The sequence below is a fragment of the Diadema setosum genome, chromosome 1 (assembly GCF_964275005.1).
Source record: "Diadema setosum chromosome 1, eeDiaSeto1, whole genome shotgun sequence".
NCBI classification, from domain to species: Eukaryota; Metazoa; Echinodermata; class Echinoidea; order Diadematoida; family Diadematidae; genus Diadema; species Diadema setosum.
In genome coordinates this window covers 19592351-19612703 of record NC_092685.1, presented here as the reverse complement: position 1 = coordinate 19612703, position 20353 = coordinate 19592351, and the positions used below count along the sequence as shown (strand labels likewise).

Genomic DNA, 20353 nt, shown 5'->3' with positions numbered 1-20353 from the left:
AATATCTTGGAACAGTCATGTTTATCAAATATGCCTGGAAATACTTCCGTATCAAACACGCGCGCACATTTTAGGCATTTACGACGGGTCTTACAGGCAGTTGATCCCTTGAAAATTGTCACCGAATGAGCTTTAAAGCATTGCTCAGTGAGGAACGTCATATTACAATCGGCGCACGTTCGAGGATCGCGTTTAATGGGGTCAGTGCGATTACAATTTGTACTGAAACAATCGTAGCAGGTATTACAACAACTGTGAGTTCTGGGATCGTTGTAAACTTCATGGCATTCTTCGCACAAATGCTTGACACACAAGAATGCAGAAACATTTTTGATGACATTATAATGACCGGATTCAGTGAAATACAAGTACAATGTCTTCTCAGCTGGGGGGCCTGCATATATCATGGCATGTTTTTTACGACCTCTGTATATGATCAATCTATATTCAGGTAGTAAGACTTGTTGAAAGGCGTCGTACTGACTCGAATCAACCTCTCCTTTAGGAACGCCAGCTAGATCGTGAAGTTTTGCGGCTTCATGAAGTAAACCCTTTGTGGGTGGTCTGTTAGTTCGAGACCAGGTTCGATATTTTCGATCATTATTAACGTAATAGCGCGAGATGACAATTGCGCTTGCAAAACAGGTTTTTTCTTCTTTGCTGGAGGGAACGGTGATGATGGAAGTTTTTCTTATGGATGCCTCGTCATCAGGCAAGCCATCCATTTTTCGCGTATATCCACCAGTGGGGTTTTGCACATGGTGAAATCTGATAGTAAAACCAGGTTTGAGGAAAAAGTTCTGGTTACTATTGAGAACTCGTTCTATCCGTTCTAATATAAGCGCGATGTCAAAGTGCCTGACCACTGCCCAGGGAAAAGCGATCGGAATATTCAACTGGTCCGAGACTAGCACCAGTCGCACATAGTCTCTTTCATTCGTATCGTGAAGAAGGAGCGTTCGTAGCTCCTCGAGAGATGATCTAATATAGTCAAGAACATGTCTAATTGAAGAATGATCGGGTATATCTCCGACAAAGTCGTACCAGACTTCTCGTACGCCGAAGCGTTTATTAATTCGTGAATCTATGAATTTCCATTGAGGTGAGGCTGTTTTTGTAGTCTCATTGCTCTGGCTTGAACAATTGCTCTCCGATTCATTTTTGTCTGACGAAGAAGTCAGTGGGGGGCGAGACTGATTGTGGGGTGGGTCTAAATGCTTTGTTTTTCTCTTTCTCTTGCCTCCGTGCTGTTTCGTCTCAAGGGCTTTTTACACTTGTGTTTCTTAACCCCGGACTTTCTCTGACCCAGGACTATCGTTAGTCCCGTACCAATTTTTTCAGCTTTTTACACTCGCCAATTAGTCCCGTACTATCTCTTGTCCGGGGCTAAGGAGAAAACTGACCTTTTTACACTCGTCTTTCTTAGCCCCGGACTTTCCAAACCACATGAATATTCATAATTACGCTGTGTACTGTACACGTACACGCACGCACCGGCAGCACTTGATTACCTCGTTTCTGATTGGTCAGTGAGGGTCGCACTTCGTCTCCGTCGCTTAGCCCAGGATTATTTTTTCGTTCTGTTTACACTCACTTGCTTGGCACCGCAATTGCGGTGCTAGCACCGCAATTGCGGTGCTAACCCCTGCTATTTTGCAGGGCCAGATAGTACCGTACTATCGGTGGGGCTAGCCCACTTTGGCAAAAACGAGTGTAAACAGAAAGTGGGCTAAGGATAGTCCCGTACTATCGGTGGGGCTAAGGCCCCCCCTTAGCCCCACCGATAGTCCGGGGCTAAGCAAAAATTTACAAGTGTAAAAAGCCCTTCAGAGGGAAGATCTGAATTTTGTCTATTTCCTCCACTTTGTACATGACCACATGGAGTATGATGACAGTTGTTATCAGAGTAGTCAAAATCATCGAGATCTTCGTCATCGTTATCATGATATCGGGTAAGGGGAGGAGGGGCATGTTCTGGTACGTAATTTCCGGGGGTACCATGAAAATGTGAAGTGCCGATCCACTTCACCCTCTCACATGTTGCCCTTGAATGGCGTCGTTGATGTTCTTAATCACCGATGTAAAAGCTCTGAATTCCTCCATGGTGAGCGTGATTCCCTTCTTGGTAGGTAGTTCTTCGTGGTTTTTCTCAAAGTACTCACGAATGTCAATGTAAGTCTTGCTACGGAACGTCTTGGCCACGATGTACTTCAGTCGGTCCGGTTTCACGCTGATGGACACTTTGCAAATAATTTTTGAATCATCCTCATCTTTCGTTCCCGGAGTATGGCTCGTAGGTTCGGGGTTCCCCGTGGTCTTCTTTCCTTGCACGTTTCCACCTCCTCTCATTCTTTTACGTGAAAGATCAACACGATGTTCACCTTCTTCCATGTTTTTCCGCTTAGACGACTGGGGGAAACATGTTCCCTCCTCCATATATAGACGGTCTGGAGAATAGTCCACGGTGCAATCACTCCCGACTTCCCCCTGAATACTGCTCATGTCTTGCGAGCCTTCAGGCGATGGGGCTGATGGCGTGTTATACACGTAGTTGTAATAACTCTGCTTCATTTTTTCTCTCGTTCTTGTAGGACTGCTTCGTCTGGTTGACAAAATTGTGTCTGTTTCCTTCTCAGAGGGAAGGAGTATATATAACCATATATATATATTATACGAATGCACTGTATGTATAAATCACACGTACTCCTACACACCTTCATGCAGCGTTCTATGTCATGACGTCACTTTCATGCCCCAACTCGTTCACCCTCTATTCACTATACACCTTTCTTTTTTTTTCTTTATTGTTTTCTCTTCTCAAAAAAACCTATGACGTCATTTATGCAAATGAATAAAGCTCCTGACGTCCTTATGAATATTTAAATGAGTGACGTCATTCATTTTCCAGTTCTCCTATCACGTTATTTATTTGATTAATTTTTTAATTTGATTTTATATCTTATCCATACTCATAATTTCATATTTATATATCCCATATTCATATTTCATAACTCATCGATCTATCATATTCATATTCATATTCATATTTCATATTCTATTGTCCTGAACAATAGAATTAAGTTATGGCACCCGAGACATCATAATACTACTAGCGTACATGTACATCACAGTGTATTATCATATAATAGAGTCAATGATTAATGTACAATCGATTTTAAAGTCATAATTTACCATTTACAGATGAAACAAAAACCCAGCATTAGTGTTTTAAAATAGTTCTAAAATGTGAGTAAGTTGTAGAAACCATTGTGAAAATTTGAATCTGTAAAATCGATGTTTATATTGTCAAATATACAATATGTGAACAATTATAGTTATAAAAATGTTTCCAGACTCAACCGTCTACAGTTACGGTTTATTGAGAAAAATACAGCTATATATCTCCTTATATTTTAGGCTTTATTGCAAAATCATAATATGATCGGATGTTTTGTGGTACAACAGACCTACAAATACAGTGTATGCATTAAATGTCATATCTCGAAAAAAATTTTAAATCACTGTTCCCAAAGATAGACAGGACCTTTGAGATGAATTTATGGATGAATGATGTATTATATATTATTCATTGCAGTGTTCCACGTCCTACAACCTTGGCTTTTTAGTGGAACACTCTTTTCCGTCGTTATAATGATTGTTTTCACGGTTGAAAATGTTGAACGAGGAAAAATGAAAAACTGATCTTTTAATAAATTACCAAGTCGCCTAGTTCCCCTCATTAGGGCCTATAGATATGCATCCATGATCAATAGGTGGACAAATGAATCATAAGATTTATATTTATAATGCAAAAATACATGAGGCTCTGTTACTACACATTTTAGGCTATTATTGGTTATTATAGCTGAGTAGACCTATAGATTGCCTACTTACCATGATAGAATAAATTTAAAAGCGCCATCATTGCACTCACCTTTTATTCATTTAGTGGGCCTACTAGCTAGTATAATCATTGGATTATTAATCTACTAACTTGCTGAAATAATCTTTTAAAAATATTTTACTACAATCCCTCCCCCACCCACCCACTCCCCCTCCCCCCCCCCCCCAAAAAAAAAGAGAGAAAAATCTAGTGCTTAGGATGAAGTACACTTTTTTAGAGGACTGCATTATTGTACATGAGTCAGGACTTTCAGTTCCTATCGCAAAAAGTAGGCCAATGTCTTCTACTTTCAGGCTAGAGTACTGACTACAGGTTCACGATGACGGTTACTAGTACTACAGTATACGTACGTTATGGCGAATATATAATATTAATTTTGTCACATCATATTTTTCATAAACGCGCGCCACAATATCGAGGATAACGGAAATACGTCATGCACCGAGTCGCCATCTTGTTCATTCATTGCATGCTCGCTCTCCTACCTCCAAGCCAGCTCGAGCTAGCTCTGCAAGACACACACGCTACAGACACACATTGCCAATGTACATGTACTAGAAATCTCACACTGTCATCCTTTTTCATAGCCCCTAGACGTACGTGTGTGCTGTGTGTATTGTGTGCACTGATCTGGCTCGGCGGGGCTTCGACCTGGATGCTGCCTCCTTTTCCTTCCCTTTTCATCAGTGATATGTGGCATGCAATGCTGATCTAGGCAATCATTAACTGTATGTGACCGTTACCCGTTATCATCAGCACTACCATCAATTATCAAGTAAACTGACGTTGCTGATCTGACCCGACCAGTTTGCTAGCGTGTTACCAGCCTGTAGCCTAAGCTTCAAATCGAAATGGCGGACTTTGACCAGTTTCAACCTGACTCGTCACAACAGTTTGTCGGAGATTACGACAATGATTTCGAGCGCGTAGATGCAGACAGACCTCTCACAATGAGTGACAACCCAGAAGAGGATCGGTACGTATCTGAGCAACCGGAGGCCCATTCTCAGCCAGTCCCCACTGGAGACTTACTAGGGTCTTTCGGGGATAGTTCTGCACCAGCGACTGACTTCAACAGGCCAGCAGATACTGGTTTCGGAGATCTCGAAACAGATGCTGTCAGTGCTCCTGACTCAACGGGCGGGACCCTCGGTGACTTTGATCATCTTCAGGATTACAAACCAGAGGAAAGAATCGAAGAGCCCCTACCAGTCTCGCAACCACCGGCACCCGAAGCAGCTCCCGCTCCAGTCGTCACTGGCTCAACATCTGTTCCAGAGAAACCAACACCAAGTCCAAGGTCACAGCAGGTTTCACAGTCAGTAGGTGAGATAATTGAAAAAAAAAAAGAAGAAGTAGACCCATGATCGAAATCCAAATAACAAAATTATTATTTTAATTTAATGATTCCAACTAATACCATTGACTATCAGACTAGTGAGTAGTAAGTGAGTGTAGTTTTAGCTGCATAAAATCTTTGACTTAAAAAAACAACAACTTCACACTAATGAAGTAGTAATCACAGTGAGTAATAAGTTGATCTTAATTTAAAACTAACGTTTAATAGATCTACTAGATATCTACAACAAGGTTTCAAATAATTATCCCTGTTGTGACAGACAGGGTACTTATTTGCCGCAGGGGCAGTTTCATTCATCAATAAAGCAGCTAGATTCTAGAGTATAAATGAGTGCAGGGGCGAATCCAGGAATTCCGTAAAGAGAGGGCGCGTTTACAAAATTAAAGGGGGGGGGGCACACACACCCCTCCCCCATTTTTTTCTTTTTATTTCTTTTGTTTTAACAAAAAATAAAGGGGGGGGGGGGTGTGCGCCGGTTGCGGTCCTCCCTGGATCCGCCACTGGAGTGTCAAGTGTGCTTTAATAGTTCTGCTTTTTAACCCGTTGAGGACGAGTCCCGAGTATATTCGGCCGGGCAGGTGTCTATGGGAAATGCATGCTGTAGCAAAATCAAACCATCCTCAATGGATTAATTGAACAAAAGCAGGAGTTTGATACACGTAATACTGTTGTGGGAAGTGATGGTACTCTTGGCTTGCACCTGGGGGGTGTTTAATGAACGTTTGTCAGCACTGACAAACGTTGATGACACACCCCCCTGATTGGGCCTTTTCATCAACGAATGAAATGGCTCCTGCTGCAAATACTAATAGGCAACCTGTCACAGACAAGGATGATTATTTCTGTATTTTAAGGGACTATGATGTGGTGAACTTTCCTCTCTGACAGAAACATAGCGTCTACCCTGAATGAACTTTGTGAAATGAAAGCAGCATATTACATATCGTCGGCTGAGAATGATAAGGGCGTTAAGTTGCCACTAAACCCATAGTGTTCACGACCACTAAATGCCCTTCTCATTCTCAACAGACGATATTATGTTTTGGCAAAAAGTGAGACTACCAGTACCAGATTTGATTATTTAGTAGTAAATTTAGGCCTAGAAATCTATAATTTTCTGTGTCAGTGTGTCATGTTCCATAGAGCATAGAACCTCTACTGTGAGTGTGATTGCACTGAAGTCACTCATAGGAGACAATGAAATTGTGTCTGTTGCCATGTAGACTGTCACATGAGATATCTTTTGATTCTAAATGTTTCAGAAAAAAAAAAATTATGAGAGCTTGATATGTATTTGTTTTACCTTGAGATTCCCACATTGTTGATCAAAATCAGTACACGCTTAAATCCATGTCTAAGTTGTTTTTTGGGGGATGGTGAAGTTAAATAAACTGACATTTCATGTGCACAGCAGATGAGAAACAAAATTCTGTACTACTAGACAAAGCCATATCGTGTGACTGTTCAATAGTATTCCTCATTAGGTGCCCGTACCCAACACAACACTGCACACTGGCACTGGTCCGGTGGTCCCTGACCAGTGAAAATCAGTCAGACAAGTAACTTTTTCACTTTCAGCAACGGACCAGTAAAAAGTGGAAAAACTGAGTGTACCTACTGACGTACTGTGATTACTGGTCTAACCTGTCTATTGAACGAGTAGAAAAAAATGGGTTAGTGTGCATCCCTGCCCAACATATAATCTCTCCACTGGTTTTGTACAGCTGTAGGCACTGATTAGCAATGTTTTATACAGTAGCTTCAAAAAATGTAGATACATTGTATTAGCTGCATGATTTTACGTTACCTTGGGGTGTTTCACAATGAATTTAAGTCAGTGTTAAAGTTAAGATCAATGTGTATACTGTGTGTGTCTTCAGTGGTATTCAGCTTCTAATGAAATACATAAACAATGATGGTGAAAATGTTGGAGACTTGCTCATGCAGCCATCAATGTACAAAATAAAAGAAATGACAAAGGAAGTTATCTGTAAAATTTGGAATGTACTAATCATTCAAATTAACATAATTAAGTAAAACTGAACAGGGATACCAGAGGCATACTATAATATTAATTTAATCATTTAAAACTTATAAGATCTATAACATTGTAATTTATATTCTTTGTTAAACACTCCCAGATACAGAATCTCTCTGATATTCAGTAAATATATAATGTGTAAGAAAAAGTAAAAGTTCAAACTCAAAGCTGATTTCTTCAAACTGTAGATCTTTTAAGTGACTGAATGTAACCATACTTTATACTTTCCATCTAGGCAGTGGTGTTTAAGAATAAGACATTAAACCATTCAGGAAAAAAATTATTAGCATGGTGATATTTTATCATGATAGAACTCTTTATGATGAATCACAGCATGTGACATGCAATTCTCAAAACCTTTGTATCCTGTCAGTGTGTTTGTGCATGTGTTTGTATGTTATCAGGCAGCTCAGTAAGCAAATTTTGACAATTTCTGAAGTTTAGCAAATACATTGTATGTCAGACTTTTCCAAAACTGAATCTTCATGTTCTAAAAAAAAAAAAAAAAAAAAATGTGAAAAGCTTCATGGAATCATTGAATAAGAACTTGGAGAATTTGCATCCAAAATCATACAAAACATGACATATTGTAGGGAACTGATTTTTCATGAAGTGGATATGTTGTGGATGCAAGAAGTATCATCTTTAGCTACAGGGTAGAACTTTGAATGTCAGCAAAAGTAACACTGCTTGAAGACATAGACATCAAAGCTAGTGGAATTAGAAATGAAAATTGACTATATTTTCAGTGCTGATTTCTGTCTTCCCCAAGGTCATTTCAATTCAAAATTAGGGTTTTATATTAAAACAAAAACAAACAGAACTAAGCTCTTGAATGTTGTTCAAGGTACCGTACCCTAACTTATCTTTCCAGATACCAATAATATATTTTCTGCTAAATCTTTGGATCCCAGATTGCATGTTTGTGAGACTAAAGGCATGCAGAACATCGGCAGGAAGACACAACTCACACAACTAACTCATTTGCCTAGATGTTGTAAATTTGACAGTGCTGGGATCTATCACACACATTCATACACATCAGCATAATTTATGCCTTTTAAAGAAGTGATTTTCAAAGAAAGAGATTCTGACAGAATTATTTCATAGCATGTTATGTACACTAAAAGCCTAGATACATTGTATGATTACCCTTTGATACCATTGCAAACTTGTTGTGTTGACATAATGTCAATGCAATTTCATACTGTAAAAGTGGATATTTTCGCATGAGTAATTTTTCACGCTCAGCCAGGTAAGATGAGTTTTGCGTGTTTTTAATTCCGCAAAATCAAGAAATCAACTGCAGAAACATATGCCAAGCAAAAATTTTTGCTTGCTTTTGTTTTTGCGCTAGTTTCTTCATAATGCATGAAAATTTCAACTCCACGAAAATTTCCACTTTTATGGTTAATCAGGGCTGCACACTGGCGCCGGTCCGACGGTCAAGACCGGCAAAAGTCACTGTCGGACCGGTAACTTTTCAGGAAATCCACAAGTTACCGGTCCGACATGACCAGTAAAAAAAAAAAAGAATTGGCGGGGTCAGTAGAAAGAAAAAGATCAGCCCCGATCAGGGAGAAACAGAATGCAAGATATCGCATTGTTCAACACGTTTTACGCAAGTTTTCGAATATGTCTACCGGTGCAATTTGTAAAGTAAGCATACAATTGTATATTAGTTTTGAGCACTAGCAGTCGACCAGTTATTCGCGCTCGCTTGCGCATTGGCGCTGCTCACGCACTGCCATGCTATGCAATACATGCAAAGGATGTACGGTACAATGTAACTGTTGAAATGCATGGATTGTTTCCCCGATCCTGTTTTGTTTGTTCGTTTGCTTGCGATCGGCGGTCATGCCAGACAAGAAGCATTGATAGAAGCGCACGCATTTCTGGGTCATTTTACTCATGATTTTTTTTTTTTTTTTTTTTTTTTTTTTAACGCAAGATCGATCCGATCCCGGCTTCGCAGCTGCGTGGCAGTTGACATGTTAGAACTATTTTACTTGTGCCGATTTTTAGAAAAAGTAAAAACATATTCTATATTCAGCGATACAGTAAATGAATATTTTCATTCGTTCAGAATGGTCTCATTATGAAGATAGGCGCGAAAAGGATCACGAAATCGGCCCTTAAAAAAATGTAAAGAGATAATACAAGGGAGAAAAAAAAATCATGAAATCATCGCAGTCCCGCTTACATATTTCAGGTAGAAATCGTCCCAAAAAGGATCATGAATTCGGCCGCGTCGTACACCTTTCAAAAGCTCATACAAGTACGAAATGCGAAGAGATTATAGAGGAGAAAAAAAAATAAGGACATATTAATTTGGTGCGTGCATCATAAAAGATTACAGCCGAATAACAATTCATGAAATCAACGCAAACCCGTTGAAATTTGAGGAAATAAATAGGCGCAAAAAAGATCTTGAATCCAGTCCTGCATGCCGTGTCGGTTATCAAAAACGCATGCACAAATGCAACGAGATTATCGGGAGAAAAATAAAGGACACATTTTTACCCTTCTGGTGCGTGCATTACAAAAGATTACATCCGAAGTAATCCATAATTTCGCCACAATCCCGCTGATATTTGAGGTAGAAATAGACGCAAAAAGGATCGTGAATTCGGCCGTGTCGTATACCTTTTAACAACGCATGTACTAAATGGTAGGAGATTAGCGGGATAAAAATAATGTACACATTTTCAACCCCTTTTGGCGCTTGCATCATATAGATTACAGCCAAAGAGTAATTCATGAAATTATAGCAATCCCGTTGAAATTTGAGTAAACAATAATAGACGCAAAAGAATCTCGAATTCGGCCCTGCGTGCAGTGTATAATTTTGAAAACGCATTCACAAATGTGAAGAGATTATCGGGAGAAAAATAAAGAACTTATTTTCAACCCTTCTGTCGCGTGTATCACAAAATATTACAGCCGAAATAATTAATGAAATATCGCAATCCCGCTGATATTTGATGTAGAAATAGGCGCTAAAAGGACCGTGAATTCGGCCGTGTCGTATAGGCCTACCTTTTAAGAACGCATGTATACGATATGTGAAGAGATTATTGGGAGAAAAATACAGGACACATTTTCAACTCATTTTGGCGCGTGCATCATAAAGATTATAGCCGAATAATAATTCATAAAATCATCGCAATCCCGTTGAAGTTTGAGGAGACAATAGGCGCAAAAAGAATTATGATTTTTGGTCGTGGCGTATATCTTTTAAGAACGCATTTACGAAATGCGAAGAGAAAAAAATAAAGGACACATTTTCAACCCATATTGGCGCGTTCATCATAAAAGATTACAGCCGAAGTAATTCATGAAATCATCGCAATCCCGCTGATATCTGAGGTAGAAATAGACGCAAAAAGGATCGTGAATTCGGCCGTGTCGTATACCTTTATGTATACGAAACGCGAAGAGATTATGGGGAGAAAAATAAAGAACGCATTTTCAACCATTCTAGCTGGTGCGTGGATCACAAAAGATTACACCCGAAGTAATTCATGAAATCGTCACAATTCCGCTGATATTTGAGGTAGAAATAGGCGCAAAAAGTATCATGAATTCGGCGGTGTGGAACATCTTTTAAGAACGCACTTACGAATTCGAAGAGTTTATCGGGAGAAGATAAAAGGACACATTTTCAACCCCTTTTGGCGCGTGAATCATAAAAGATTACAGCCGAAATAATTCATGAAATCGTCACAATCCCGCTGATATTTGAGGTAGAAATAGGCGCAAAAAGTATCATGAATTCGGCTGTGTGGTACACATACATCTTTTAAGAACGCACTTACGAAATTCGAAGAGTTTATCGGGGAAAAAATAAAGGACACATTTTCAACCCCTTTTGGCGCGTTCATCATGAAAGAATACAGCCGAAGTTATTCATGAAATCATCGCAATCCCGCTGATATTTGAGGTAGAAATAGGCGCAAAAAGGATCGTGAATTCGGCCGTGTCGTATATCTTTATGTACGGAATGCGAAGAGATTGTGGGGAGAAAAATAAAGAACGCATTTTCAACCATTTTAGCTGGTGCGTGCATGAGATCACAAAAAGTTACACCCAAAGTAATTCATGAAATTGCCACAATTCCGCTGATAATTTGTTTGAGGTAGAAATAGGCGCAAAAAGTATCATGAATTCGGCGGTGTGGAACATCTTTTAAGAACGCACTTACGAAATTCGAAGAGTTTATCGGGAAAAAATAAAAGGACACATTTTCAACCCCTTTTGGCGCGTGAATCATAAAAGATTACAGCCGAAGTATTCGTGAAATCGTCACAATCCCGCTGATATTTGAGGTAGAAATATAGGCGCAAAAAGTATCATGAATTCGGCGCTGTGGAACATCTTTTAAGAACGCACTTATATACGAAATTCGAAGAGTTTATCGGGAAAAAATAAATGACACATTTTCAACCCCTTTTGGCGCATGAATCATAAAAGATTACAGCCGAAGTAATTCATGAAATCGTCACAATCCCGCTGATATTTGAGGTAAAAATAGGCGCAAAAAGTATCATGAATTCGGCCGTGTGGTACATCTTTTAAGAACGCACTTACGAAATTCGAAGAGTTTATATTGGCAAAAAAATAAAGGACCCAGTTTCACCCCTTTTGGCGCGTGCATCATAAAATGTTACAGCCGAAGTAATTCATGAAATCGTCACAATCCCGCTGATATTTGAGGTAGAAATGGGCGCAAAGAGGATTGCGAATTCGGCCCTGCATGTCGTGTACCTTTCAGAACGCATGCACAAATGCGAAGAGAGTGTCGAAAGAAAAATAAAGAACCCCTTGTAGCTCGTGCATCAGAAAATATCACAGCTAAAATAATTCATTAAATCACGGTTATGCAGCAAGTTCGTGCGCCGATGTTTAGAAAAAGTCACAAACGCATGATACAATCTGATTTTTTTTTTTCATTATCGTTTTACACTGTAATTCACGAACAAACATTCTATTTTTTTTCTCATTTTTTTTATTTCTTGTGCAATAACTAATTCAAGTTTAAAAAGACATTAATCAGTAAAATGTACATGGGGGGGGGGTACGTCCATAAAAACAAGAAAATAAGTTTGCAAGTAATTTAATGTTTTTTTTAGGTTGCCGTTGTTGACCGGTAAGTTTTCTGTTCGGACCGGTAAAAAATGGTAAAATGGGGCATCTACCGGTCCGACAGAGACATGTCGGACCGGCAGAAAAAATGGGTTAGTGTGCAGCCCTGGGTTAATGATGGCATGTGCACCATATTCGCCACTCAAGAGCTATTTTCAATTCTCTCTAACTTTCACTTGCACCTCTCACATCTATTGTGTGTATCATGGTGGTTCACTTTTAACAAATGTAATAAAATTAATGGTCTGAGTATTTGTCAATATTCATGTTGATATTGTTTTATTAAGCCAAGGAAGAATGAATTGTCAAACTCTTGCTGGTTTACCATTTATTGATCAAGGCAGTCTTTAGCACTCAACTTTACATAAAGGAAATCCTATATCTTTCTTAGTGAACAATTTTCTTGAGAAATCATTCTAGATTAAATGCATGTGAACCAGCAGACCTTCTCCCAAGGGCTGTGTCAAGGTTTATTCTCTATTTTGTGTTAACATTCAACTTCTTGTCATTGAAAGAAAGAAAAAAATAAAACCAACTTTTATTATCTTTATTGCATGTCAATTATTGCCATTTCCCATTTGCATGCATGTTTCTCTCTACCAACAGGTTCCTTGATTGATCTCTCCAAGCTCGACCCAAGAGGTAGATTTATCTCACTCTCTTGTGACTCACTGGTATTGTATTCATGCTGTTGTGTATACCCGTACATCATTGGATCTGCTTTTCAGTGTTTGTCTTCTTTCCAGCATGCTTGGAGAACTATGTTTGTGTTTTGTTTTTGTTTTTTTTTTTGTGTTCATGTATACAATGTAATTGTAGTACACAAGTGTTCGGTGGTTGACACAAGTCAATGATTTAATGTCTTTTGTCATTGTCTGTATCATTCCTTTAAATGTATTTAACAATACCTATTACATTTCAATTCATCGGCCCATCACAGTAAGATTTATGCTATTTAATTGCCACTGTTCATAAAGAAATCCAAATATATGTATGCAAAACAAAAAGAGGAAAAAAAATAATAATCATGCTGACTGCAATATTTTCCCCTGTGTGTTTTACCTTTTATATACTGTCTGTTAAACGTATAGACCTATAAAGTATTCTTGAAGAGATTTAACTTTCATTCCTTTCTTAACCATGGATACTAAGATATTTAACACAAATGTTGGAAGCAATTGCAAGAAAAAAATACTAGAATGGACTAAGTACACATGTGCACTGTAAGTCCCCTAGAAGCATTCATTTGATTTTAGGCTACCCATCAAAGTCAGTGCAAGTTCATACACAATGTTCAAAATGAAATAATTCATGAATCACCACATTGTGCAGTTTCCATAGCCTTTCTGACACAAAATTTCACCTGGTGCATATGGAACATGTTTTAGGGTGTGGAAGTGTTTTCCTGACATGGACCTTTTGCTTACTATGAAATGGATTCCTCTGAAGCAAATTGTATTTCACCTACAAAGAATTCATCTCAACATTTCCAGAGTGTGTTCTGCTGAATGACTGTCACAGTTGCTTGTGTCTTTGACTCTTCATCATACCATGCAGTGCTCAGTCAGTTCCTAAACTCTCTGGACTTCCTACACCACAAGATACCCCCTCCCTTTGAAGTAACAATGAGACTCCAGTACGAAAGATATGCTTCGATTAAGAGTCTGTTTCGTCAGTGATTTACTCTGGTATTGTAATCAAGTTATGAACAGTACATCCAATGTCAAGTTTACCATTGCATGAAGAATAGAGAGTGGTTTTTAAACATTTGTTTTTTTTTTTAATTGAATTTTAAATTCAATTAAATTTTTGATACCTCCTGGGTTACTGTGAATGGATTGATCAGAGCATTCACCATCCAGGAAATAATGTTTTGCAATGTATCATACTGTAGCTGTATGAAAATATGCTAAGAATGCATGCCCATAAGACGTACACTGTACCAAGGCATGTGACATTAGCAAGAGTGTTAGACGTCAGCTTTTCTCAGAGAGAATGAAAGATGGGCTAGTGTTCTCTTGGATGGTCCGCCCACTGTATGAAGCCTGAAACAGATCACACAAGAAATCATCTCAGCGGTCTTAAAAAAAAGGGTGTAATTTATGCCACACATCTCTCACGGTTTGTCATCACCTACCAATTTTTTGAATTGGTCACCGAAGTTGAGGTTGTTTGCATCCGGACTGTAAAACTCATGGATGTATCCTTCATCCTCATCACATGAAGAGTGGAGATAAATGTATCTCACTTGTCATGTGCCCAACATGACATGCATCATTTTCTTCTCTAGCATTTGAAGTCAAATTGAAAGTCCCGAATAACAGACTGGGTGAAGATTAATTGCTCCATTCATTGAGATTTGGCTATTGTAAGAAAGGAACCAGAAATGTACATTGTAGGATAATGTTAGAACATTGTACAAGGGCATGCAAGAAAAGAAACAGTGAGCTCAAACGTCTTTATTAATCATGTCTACTTATTAACATACAGGATTTATGATTCTGTTATTGTGTGCTGGATAAATCACACCACTAATATTTCACAGTGAAATTATGAGTTCAAGAAATGCACTGCTTGTGTCTCAGAGAAACTTGTATGAGTGTCCCCATGGGGGGGGGGGGACATGTTGAATCTAAGATCAAATTTTAATCAGCTGGCCTTGAATTTTGCAGTGCAGTTTTCTGTCTGTAGATGATAGCATTACAGTCATGGCAATTCTGAAGTGACACAATGCATTTAGGTCTACTCGTACTCAAAAACTTGCATGATATGATCAATTTGGCATGGACTGATGCTGCTTGAGCAAAACATGCTCTTGGGTCATTTGTTAGTGGTAGCCAATTCCTTGCTCCTGTGTGTGCTTGTGGTAGTGTGTGTGTGTATGTGTGTGTGTGCGTGTTGGGGGGGGGGGGGGAGGGGGAGGCTACTTGTGAGCATGTATTCTTAAGGAACATGTGACATTGAAGAAAAAAAAAAGATACAGATATGTTCCTACAAATGTTAGCCAATGTGGGTTTTAACTTTTTATTGTGTAATCATATTTTATAGGATATGTTGGCACACACTGTAACTGTTGAAAGGAAAAGCACTGTGAGTGAAATTTTGTGACAGTACATTACACAGTTGTTGTTGTTGTTTTCCTTGGATATTTCCCATGCTTCTATTATATGTGTTGAGAATATGGCAACTATCACTCTGTGCAACATGACTCAGATAATGATTCATATCATATCACATAACATGATGGTTTCAAATTCTTGTATACACAGTTAATGTGTCTTCAGAACACATGAAACAATGTCAATCTTAGATTAGAGAATGAATTTCAGAGGGGGGAAATGATTCAGGTTTAGCTTGCTTTCGTGCATGTGCTTGCCCATATAAAGAAAGGAAGAGGAATAGAAATGGGTGGATGGGTGTGATCCTATTGAATAGCCATTATTAATTTTACAAAGTACAGAACAAAGGCAGTATGGGAAATCAAATCAGAGAATATGTTGTATGGAAATATGTCAACACCTGCAGTAATACATGAAAAAAATGTAATCAATCCTAATCATATCAATAGGCGTTTTCACATCAGCCCGATGTTTCGAAATAGCGTGCTATTTTCTGACTTGGGAAATTTTCGCTATAGCGAAATAGCGCGCTATTTGATGATGTGAACGCAAATTAGCGCGCTAATTGTATCGCTCTGATCAAGAAAATTTCTCGACTCCAACTCGGGAAATTTCTGAAATAGCGGGATAGTAGCGCGCTATTTGATAATGTGAAAACGACTCGAAAAATTAGCGCGATGAATTCCATCATGCCTAGCGTGTGTGACCCGATCGATCGAGGCAAACTGTACACAAATCATGAGGAATTTTTGAGAGGGCACATGCTGTTTGCACATACTCAGCTGTCGAATTAGCTATTTTAAAATTTATAACTATTCAGGCTACCCCCTCTTCGGGCTGATGTGAATAAGAAATGAAATAGCGCTCTAATTCGCAATCGCGGAAAATATTTCGAGCTTGGATTTTTATCGGGCTGATGTGAAAACGCCTAATGGTACTCATTTGCCAAACATTTTCTGATTGATTCAACTCCAGGAAAAGAATGGCCAGCTAGATTTGCTATCGCATTTATTGTTACATTGTAAGTGCCTTCCAACTATGTTAAATTTGCAGGGAAAATTGCATTTATGTTGTAATGAACTTCTTTGTTCATGTACAGCTGTAGCTGAGACATCGAAAGTGGGGACCATGAACATGAGCAATTAGTAGAATTCATAATTGTCACAGTGGTTTTGTGATGCTGCAATCAACCTCTAGAATGCCTTATGAAAGCAAGAGCTTACCAGTATTTTTAATGAACTAGATACAGCTAGATGACTTGATTCATAATGATTCAATGTGAGAAATGATAATAGTAATAATAATAATAATAATAATAATAATAATAATAATAATAATAATAATAATAATAATAAACCATTTTTATAGAGCGCAAATTACATTCAAGTCCTACAATATACAGATTATGTATTCTTTAATTTTGAGTATTATGAATCTGATGGTTGATAACTGGAGTTAGTAATCCCCCCTTCAGAACTACCAGTAATGAACTGATTTTACTTCATATTGATAATTCATCTGCCAGAGATAATTTTCATTTTGGCTCATTCATTTACTTTTTTTTCTATCGAAAAGCTGTGTAAGGGTCTACCTGCTTTTAGGCTGTATTAGGAGGGATTAATTTTCAATGTTGTTGTCTTGCATAGCTGGGAAGTGCTAGCCAATGTTCATAAGCATTATAAAAACAAACAGATAGGTTCCTAAGTGAAATATGATGCTGTTCTGTGGAAATTGAAGCCTGCAAGTGAAATGAGTGAAAACATTTGCGGTGTCAACTCTGGTTTTATCTGAAATGTCGGAGCTGTCGAAAATGTATGAATTATTAAGATTATCATCATCAGGCACATGTAAATTTGAAAAGTGTTTTTGTTTCTATGCCTCCGCCACGAAGTAGTGCCGGAGGCATTATGTTTTCGGGTTGTCCGTCCTTCCGTCCGTCCGTCCTTAATCAATTTTGTGGACAGCATAACTAAAAAACCGTGTGAAGTATTCGAATGAAACTTGGCAGGTATATGTATGAGGGGGTGAAGTTGTGCCTATCAACTTTTGGGTCCACATGCTCAAGGTCAAGAGGTCAAAAGGTCAAGGTCAAATGCTCAAAATTTCACTATTTCCCCCATATCCATGCAATGCCTGAAGGTATTTTTTTATGCCTCCGCCACGAAGTGGTGCCGGAGGCATTATGTTTTCGGGTTGTCCGTCCGTCCGTCCGTAATGAATTTTGTGGACAAGGTAACTATCAAAACCCGTTGAGGTATCCTAATGAAATTTGGCATGTATGTGTATTAGGGGGTGAAGTTGTGCCTATCAACTTTTGGGTGCACATGCTCAAGGTCAAAGGTCAAAAGGTCAAGGTCAAATACATAAAATTTCACTATTTCCACCATATCTATTGAATGCCTGAAGATATTTTCTTGAAACTTAGTGTATACATGTATTACCCAATTAAGTTTCTCTGGTGAAAGTTTGGGTCATGAGGTCAAAGGTCAAAGGTCAAAAGGTCAGGGTCAAATACATAAAATTTCACTATTTCCACCATATCTATTGAATGCCTGAAGATATTTTCTTGAAACTTAGTGTATACATGTATTACCCAATTAAGATTCTCTGGTGAAAGTTTGGGTCATGAGGTCAAAGGTCAAAGGTCAAAAGGTCAAGTAAAAATATTAAAACTTTTTTTTTTCTCCATACCTTGGAAAATTGTTCAAGGTATCTTCATGGAACATAGTATATACATATACTGACTGGAAGTGATTATCTAGAGAATGTAGGGTTCATGGGGTCAAAGGTCAGGGGTCAAAGGTCGAGTGCAACACTTCAAAATTTTATTATTTCCCTCCTATCATGCAATGCCAGCAGGGTTATTTTTTTTTTACACTTGGTGTATGCATACATGTGTAACCTAATAGAAATTCTCTTGAAAGTTTTTTTTTTCTTCTTTTTTTTGCCTCAAAGGTCGAAAGGTCAAAGATCAAGTGAAAGTGCTGATCTAACTTTTTTCTCCATATCTCGGAAGTGAATCAAGTTATCTTGAAACTTAGTACATATTATGCATGTTCTACCTGAAAGTGATTATCTTATGAATTTTAGGGTCAAGGGCCAGATGAAAATGGTAACAATTTACTATTCAATTCAGAAATTGCACTTTTTCCCCACACCTGTACCTTGAAAATTACTCAATGCCTAAATGTATGAATGGGTCAAAGTCGATTTAAAGTCCTTAAATCCCTAGATACATGCTCTCTTATTCATCCAATTAAACCTAGGTCAAGGAAGGTGAACATTCAACACATTTGTGACAAACTTGTCATTTCAATATTTTGCCAATTTTGTGAAAATGTAATCACACATTGTCCACATGTACTATCTAGACCTATTGGGAAAATCATGCATTATGGCGGAGGCATACCAGTCGCCAAAGCGACATTTCTAGTTGAAACTTAGTGTTTATATTCTGAACTACGAAATAAAGATTCTCCAGAGAGAGTTTTGGGTCATGAGGTCAAGGGTCAAAGGTCAAGTCAAAATGTTGAAATTGTATGCTTTTCTCCATATCTCGCAAATCGTTCAAGGTATCTTTGTGGAACTTGCATGCATGTACTGACTGGCAGTGATTATCTAGGGAATTGGGGTCGTGGGTCAAAGGTCAGGGGGTCAAAAGTCAAGATCAACTCCGCAAAATGTCACTACTTCCTTCATACAGTATTTATGCAATGCCTGCAGGATTTTTTCTTGAAACTTGATATATACATGTATTACCCAATAGATATTCTGTGGAAAGTTACTTGCCAAAAGGTCAAAGGTCAAGAGAAAGTGCTAAATTTCCCTTCTTCCCCCATATCTGGAAAATAACTCAAGGTATCATCACGAAACTTACTATATTGCATATTTATGCATGTTCTACCCAACAGTATTCTCTTTGGAACTTTAAAGTCAGAGGTCGAGGGTCAAAGGCCAGGTTTAAATACAGATATTTTACCATACTGAAATTACACTTTTTCTCCATACCTTGTAAATTACTCTGTGCATAAACTTATAAAAGGGTCAGAAGTCAAGTAAAAATCCTCAAATCCCCAAATACCAGCACTCTGACAATTAAGTCATTCATCCAATTAAACCTAGTTCAAGGAAAGTGAACAATCGGCACATTTGTTTCAAACCTGTCAATTTTGATATTTTGCCAATTATGTGAAACTGTCATCACACATTGTCAAGACATTGTACTATAGACCTATTAGGAGAACCATGCATTATGGCGAAGGCATACCAGTCACCGTAGCGACATTTCTAGTTATTTTTTAAAAAGAAATATCATTCATCAATATTTTTGTATGCCAACAGTATAGCAACTGTCATACAGTCTACTGTCTTTGCAGACCTATTGGGGGATCGTGCTGAGAATCGAGTATGGGTTACATGCCAAACTGAGAGCAGCTGTCATATTTGATTGAGAAGATATGCTGTTGATATTTTTTTCCTAGGCTAATTTTAGTGGTGGAAATGGTGAGCTAGTGCCAGGTGGAAAGTTAAATGTACAACTGTACAGCTGCATGCTGAGACAGAGGAAGCGAGTGTACATGTGCAGTATCAAAATGTGTGCTTGCCAGGTCACAGACATCTAGGTGAGATATACAAGCTTTCCCCACCCACCCTATAAAATTGAGATACGTGAAAGCGCAAGTGCTTCTTATATTTTGTTCATGTGAAGTTGTTGACGGCTAGAGCCTGACAAAAGTTTGAGGGACAGAAAATGGTTATGAAGATTCTTTCATATTTTATTACTT

The 20353-nt window shown here is 38.4% G+C and overlaps 1 protein-coding gene across 2 annotated transcripts in view; it reads left to right on the top strand.

Annotated features, from left to right (window-relative positions):
• Positions 1-4424: 4424 nt before the first annotated feature.
• The window catches only part of LOC140234634 (reticulon-1-A-like), a 49862-nt gene continuing 33933 nt past the window's right edge, over positions 4425-20353 (top strand). The window contains exons 1-2 of one of the 2 annotated variants that reach the window (XM_072314666.1): positions 4426-5230; positions 13057-13092. In XM_072314666.1, the coding sequence (XP_072170767.1) occupies positions 4756-5230; positions 13057-13092 (511 nt within the window). In that variant the 5' untranslated portion in view covers positions 4426-4755. Of the gene's footprint in view, positions 5231-13056; positions 13093-20353 lie in introns of both variants that reach the window. The other variant, XM_072314674.1, reaches the window with a different exon arrangement.